The sequence below is a fragment of the Pyrgilauda ruficollis genome, unplaced genomic scaffold (genome assembly GCF_017590135.1).
Source record: "Pyrgilauda ruficollis isolate IOZ18807 unplaced genomic scaffold, ASM1759013v1 scaffold295, whole genome shotgun sequence".
Lineage (NCBI taxonomy): Eukaryota > Metazoa > Chordata > Aves > Passeriformes > Passeridae > Pyrgilauda > Pyrgilauda ruficollis.
Genome location: NW_024524322.1, coordinates 36,194 through 42,733, shown reverse-complemented (window position 1 = coordinate 42,733; position 6,540 = coordinate 36,194). Strand labels below are relative to the sequence as shown.

The 6,540-nt window shown below is 68.2% G+C and overlaps 1 protein-coding gene across 1 annotated transcript in view; it reads left to right on the top strand.

Moving 5' to 3' along the window:
* B4GALNT1 (beta-1,4-N-acetyl-galactosaminyltransferase 1) overlaps positions 1 to 2,885 on the top strand; it is a 7,100-nt gene extending 4,215 nt beyond the window's left edge. The window contains exons 9-10 of the mRNA XM_041472649.1: positions 989 to 1,226; positions 1,922 to 2,885. Of these exons, the coding sequence (XP_041328583.1) occupies positions 989 to 1,226; positions 1,922 to 2,136 (453 nt within the window). The 3' untranslated portion in view covers positions 2,137 to 2,885. The remainder of the gene's footprint in view (positions 1 to 988; positions 1,227 to 1,921) is intronic.
* The last annotated feature ends 3,655 nt before the right edge of the window (positions 2,886 to 6,540 follow it).

Here is a 6,540-nt window from a genome sequence, read left to right as displayed (position 1 = left end):
CTGCAGGGGGCACGGGGTTGGGGGGCACGGCCAGCAGATCCCTGTGGTCTGGGGGTGCCCTGGTTCCCGTGCCCAGTGCCCAGTGCTGGACAGAACCAGCCTGGACTGGTGCGGGGCACGGGGGGCATTGGGGGGCACCAGCCGGGCACGTGGGGGGCAGGGATGGCCGGGGGGAGGGTGGCCCCGGACAGAAGCAGCCCGGAATCTGGCACACGACACGGGCGGGCGGTGGGTGCCCGCAGAGTGGTCCGGGAATGGCGCTCCCGGCGCCCCGTGCCGGTACCAGGGGTGCCCCGGTGCCCCCCGTGCCCTGCAGTGTCCCCCGGTGGGCGGTGCTGGGGGTCCCGGGGGTCGCGGGTGGGTGGCACCCTGGGGACACCGGTGTGGCCCCCCCGCGGCAGTTCCTGTGCCCTGGTGGGCAATGCCTGAGGGTCCCGGTGCCCAGGAGTGGGTCCCGGTGCCCAGGTGGGGGCTCAGGGGGTCCTGGTGGGGGCCCAGGTGCTGGCACAGCCCCAGCACAGCAGCCCCGTCCCACCGCTGGGCAATGCCAGGGGTCCCGGGGGTCCCTGAGGGTCCCGGGCACTCCCAGGCGCTCCCGTAGGTCCCGGGCTGTCCCGGGGTGTCCCGGGCGCTCCCGGGCGGTCTCGGTGGGTCCCGAGGGTCCCTGGGTGTCCCGAACGCTCCCGGTCACTCCCGTGGGTTCCGGGCTATCCCGGGTGGTCTCGGTCGCTCCCGTGGGTCCCGGGCTGTCCCGGGGCGTTCCTGGGCGTCCCGGCGGTCCCGAGGGCTCCCGTGGGTCCCGGGCTGTCCCGGGGGGTCCCTGGGGGTCCAGGTGGTCTCGGTCGCTCCCGTGGGTCCCGGGCGGTCCCATGGGTACCGGACAGACCCTGGGGGTCCCAGGGGCTCCCGTGTGTCCCGGGCTGTCCCTGGGGGTCCCGGGCTATCCCGGCGGTCGCGGTGCCCCCCCAGCGCGGCGCTGTGCCCGCAGGTGGGCGGCGCGGTGCGGGAGATCACCGGTTACACCACCACGTACCGGCAGCGGCTGAGCGTGCGCGGGGGCGGCGCCGGGGGCGACTGCCTGCGGACCCGGCCCGGCTTCCACCACCGCCTCGCCGGCTTCCCCGCCTGCGTCGTCACCGACGGCGTCGTCAACTTCTTCCTGGCCCGCACCGACAAGGTGCGCCAGGTGGGCTTCGACCCCCGCCTGCGCCGCGTGGCGCACCTCGGTGAGGAACGGNNNNAGAGGGGTCTGAGGGGTCCCGAGGTGTCTGGGGGGGTTTGGGGGCTCAGTCTAAGGCGGTGTCCGAGGGGTCTGGGGGGTCCCGAAGGGTCTGGGGGGTCTGAGATAAGGGGGTGCTGGGGTCCCCCAATTCAGGGGGTCAGAGATAAGGGGATGCTGGGGTACCCCCAAATTCAGGGGTCAGAAGTAAGGGGGTGCTGGGGTCCCCCCTGTTCAGGGGGTCAGAGATAAAGGGATGCTGGGGTCCCCCCCATAATTCAGGGGTCAGAGATAAAGGGGGACGATGCTGGGGTACCCCACAATGGGGTCAGAGATAAGGGGGGTTGCCAGGGTCCCCCCCTAGTTCAGGGGGCCAGAGATAAGGGGGGAAACTGGGGTTCCCCGAATTCAGGGGGTCAGAGATAAAGGGGGTTCTGGGATTCCCCCGATTCAGGGGGCCAGAGATAAGGGGGGTGCTGGGTCCCCCCATAATGGGGTCAGAGATAAGGGGGTGCTGGGGATCCCCAATTCAGGGGGTCAGAGATAAAGGGGGATGATGTGGGGTCCCCCACAAAGGGGTTAGGGGGTCAGAGACAAGGGGGGACACTGGAATCCCCCCCGTGGGCCCACGGGATCAGAGCCAGCATGAGCCACCCCAGGGCATCTCTGAGCCTCTTTTGGGGTTCCCCTGTGCCCCCCCAGAGTTCTTCATCGACGGGCTGGGCGTGCTGCACGTGGGCTCGTGCGAGGACGTGGTCGTGGACCACGCGTCCAAGCTGGCGCTGCCGTGGCGGCGCTCGGAGGGCGAGCGCCAGTACAACCGGTACCGGTACCCGGCGGCCCGCGACGACAGCGTGCGCCTCAAGCAGCGCCTCTTCTTCTTCAAGAACCGCTTCAAGTGCATGGCCGGCGACTAGGCGACACCGGGAGTGGCCACCGGGCGTGGCCACCAGCCCCCGGCAGCGCTGGGGAGCCGCGGGGCTGCGCTGATGGCACCCCCGGGGGGCTGGCGCGGAGGTGGCACCGGGACACGCCGTGGGCAGCGCTCGCACGGGCCGCCTCAAGGGTCACTGCTGCCAGCCACCCCTGCGGTGTCCCCAGAGCCACCGGCCGTATCTGGGCCACCCCCGGGGTCACCAACCCTCCTGCGGGTCACCCCCAGGGCCGCCGTTCCTGGGGCACCCCTGGCGTGGCTGTCCCTGGTGGGTCACCCCATGGGCCACCATTCCAGGGCTACCAACCCCGGGACACCCCTGGCGTGGCTGTCCCTGGTGGGTCACCCCACGGGCCACCACCGCCGGCTGTCCCCGGGGCCACGGCCACTGGCGTGACACAGTGCCACCCCCCAGGTGGCCACTCCAGGGCCACTGCCACTATGGTCCCCCTCCCTTGGGCCACCCCGTGTGCCACCACCACTGGACACCTGTGGGACACCCCCAGAACCCCCCCCAGGGCCACCCCATGGGCCACCACTGAGGGCCACCCCAGGGCCACTGCCATGGGCCACCACCCAGTGCCACCACCCAGGGCCAGCCGGGCCCGCGGGGTCCCCGGAGCCCCCCGCCCCCCCGCGGTGTTTTTAGCTCTTTTGTACTTTGGGGGGGGGGTGGTGGCGGGGTCCCCCCGGGCACAGGGTCCCCCCCTGATGTCCCCACTCCGTTTTCTATCGCCCGGCCCCTCCCCCCGCTGCCGCCAGGATTTTTGTGCCAAGTCTCGGCCCCTCCCCGGGCTTTGGGATGGGAGGGGCTGTGGGGTGGGAGGGGCTGTGGGGTGGGAGGGGCTATGTGTGGGAGGGGCTATAGGTCTTACGGGGGTGATGGGGCGTGGTAGGGGGCGTGGTCAGAGGGCGTGGTCAATGGGCGTGGTTAGTGGGTGTGGCTGTTCTTGGGCGTGGCCTTGGGGGATTTTCAACAGGAATGCCCCTGGACCCCCCTCCCCCACCCAGCACCCTCCAGGGTCCATCCTGCCCCGGCAGGACACGGCAGGGACAGAGACAGGGACAGGGACAGGGACAGACCAGGGAGAAGGACATGCCAGGGACAGGGACAGGGACACACCAGGGACAGGGACATGCCAGGGACAGGGACACACCAGGGACAGGGACATGCCAGGGCCAGGGCCAGGGCCAGGGCCAGGGACAGGGACGTGGGGATTGGTGGCACACAGGACAGGACACGGGAAGGGACACGCCATGGTCACGGACATGCCAGGGACAGAGCAGGACAGTGGGACACAGAGGGGACAAGGAGAGACCACTGACAGGGACATGGCATGGTGCACAGGGACACAGCAGGGACAAGGACAGGGACGTGACAGGGACAGACACTCCAGGAATGTGGAGACAGACACGGGGTGGGCAGGGACAGAGCACGGACAGGGACAGAGACAAGGACACTCCAGGGACAGGGACAGAGCAGGGACAGGGACAAGGACAAGGACATGCCAGGGACAGAGCAAGGACAGGGACAGGGACACATCAGGGACAGGGACAAGGACATGCCAGGGACACATCAGGGACAGGGACAGGGACACATTAGGGACAGGGACACTCCAGGAACAAGGACAGGGCAGGGACAGGGACATGCCAGGGACACTCCAGGGACAAGGACAAGCACATGCCAGGAACACATCAGGGACAGGGACACTCCAGGACGCAGGCATGGGCACACTGGGGACAGGGACATGGCAGGAACAGGGACAGGCAGGGACTGGGACCCACAGTGGGCACATGAAGGACAAGGACACACAATGGACATGAGGCTGGACACACGGGGACAAGGACACCAGGGACAAGGACACAGCCCCTGAGGGACCAAGGCCACGGCAGGGCTGGTGTTGGGGTCCCTTCTTGGGAGGACAATAGCCACGCTGGGGGACAAACGGGAGCAGGGTCCCACCCCAGGTCCCCAGAGCCCCTGTCCCACCCCTGGTGGCGCCTGCCAGCGCAGTGACAAAGTGCCCAGGGTGCCCACCCCGGGGGACCCCACACAGCAACCCCCCAGGGTCCTGTGACACCCTCGAGTGACACCTGGGCCACCCTGCAGCCGCTCCTGAGTGACACCACGGGGCTGCCAAGGTGATGTCACTGTCCCCCCTCCCAAACCTGTCCCTGGGGGCTCCTGGGACATCACCCCGTGTCCCCCTCACTGTGTCCCATCCAGGCCATTGTAATGTCCCCATTCTATGTCCTATCCTGCCTTTGTCCCACTCCGGTGTCCCAGTCCCAGTGACCCATCCTGGGGTCCCATCCCATTGTCCCAGTGACCATCCTGGTGCTGACCACCCCAGTGTCTCTATTCTGGTGTCCCATCCCAGTGTCCCAACCCCAGTGACCCATCCTGGGGTGCCATTGCAATGTCCCAACCCCAGTGTCCCAACCCCAGTGACCATCCTGGTGTTCAGCATCCCTGATATCCCATCCCAACGTCCCAATCCCAGTGTCTCATCCAATGTCCCAGCCCCAGTGTCCCATCCCAGTGTCCCAACCCCAGTGACCCATTGCAATGTCCCCAGCTGGTGACCCAGCCTGGCACCCCATGGGAATGTTGCACCCCAGTGTCTCGGTTCACTGTCCAAACCTGATGTCCCAAATCTGTCCCATCCCAATGTCCCAGTGAACCATCCTGGTGTCCCATCCCAATGTCCCAACCCCAGTGACCACCCTGGTGGTCCATCCTTGGTGTCCCATCCCAATGTCCCCATCCCTGTGTCCCATCTGGATGTCCCCCTGAGCTGGGCTGAGCCCCAGTGTGGGCAGAGGGAGGGGGCTCTGCCCCTGTGCCCCTGTGCCCAAGTGAGACACCAGGGGTGACCCCATGGAGAAGGACTCGAGGGCATTGGACACATCCTGGCCACAATGTCCCATCCCCAGTGTCCCAATCCCAGTGACCATCCTGGTGCTCACCATCCCTGGCGTCCCATCCCACTGTCCCAGTGACCATCCTGGTGCCGACCACCCCAGTGTCTCTATCCCAATGTCCCATCCTGGTGTCCCAACCCCAGTGAGCCATTGCAATGTCCCCCGCTGGTGACCCAGCCCGGCACCCCAAGGGAATGCTGCACCCCGCTGCAGGGAGAGCTCAGAGCCCGTGCAGGGCCTGGAGGGGCTCCAGGAGAGCTGCAGAGGGACTGGGGACAAGGGACAGGGGGACAGGACACAGGGAATGGCTGCCACTGCAGGGGGCAGGGATGGATGGGAGATTGGGCAGGAATTCCTCCCTGGGAGGGTGGGCAGGCCCTGGGATGGATTTCCCAGAGCTGCCCCTGGATCCCTGGCAGTGCCCAGGCCAGGCTGGAGCAGCCTGGAGCAGCATGGCAGGCATCCCTGCCACGGCAGGGGTTTGGGGTGGGATGAGCTTTGAGATCCCTCACCCCAGAGCATTCCCTGACTCCAGGATGTCCAGGCCCGGGGTTGGGCTGGGGAGATGGATTCCAGGACTGGACTGAGGTGGGTGCAGAACTGGCTGCACAGTCACAGAGAGAGCTGGAAGGACCCAGGTGCCCCCTGAGCTGGGCTGAGCCCCAGAGTGGGCAGAGGGAGGGGGCTCTGCCCCTGTGCCCAGGTGAGACCCCACCTGCAGAGCTGCCCCAGCCCGGGGGTCCCGCACAGGGAGGATGAGGAGCTGCTGGAGAGAGCCCAGAGGAGGCCACGGAGCTGCTCAGGGCTGGAGCCCCTCTGGAGCCAGGCTGGGAGAGCTGGGGGTGCTCACCCCACTGCAGGGAGAGCTCAGAGCCCGTGCAGGGCCTGGAGGGGCTCCAGGAGAGCTGCAGAGGGACTGGGGACAAGGGACAGGGGGACAGGACACAGGGAATGGCTCCCACTGCAGGGGGCAGGGATGGATGGGAGATTGGGCAGGAATTCCTCCCTGGGAGGGTGGGCAGGCCCTGGGATGGATTTCCCAGAGCTGCCCCTGGATCCCTGGCAGTGCCCAGGCCAGGCTGGACAGGGCTGGAGCAGCCTGGGGCAGTGGGAGGTGTCCCTGCCATGGCAGGGGTGGCACTGGACGATCTCTGAGCTCCTTTCCACCCCAAACCGTTCCGCGAGTCCACGATCGCCCTCAGCCCTCCATGCTCCGCACTTCCGGACTCCATTTCCCATCACACCCCGCGCCAGCACGGCCCCGTGTCCCCAGGGGACTCGGTTTCCCATGGTGCCTGGCGGCGGCGCGGTGGCGGCGCGGGGATCACGTGACGCGGGGCGGTATAAAGGCGGCGGCGCAGCGGCCGCGGCCCCATTGTTGTCGGCGCGCGCGGCGGGGCGGGAGCGGCCCCGGACCCCCCCGGGAGCGGCCCCGGGGCCCCCCAGCGCCCCCCGCCCCCAG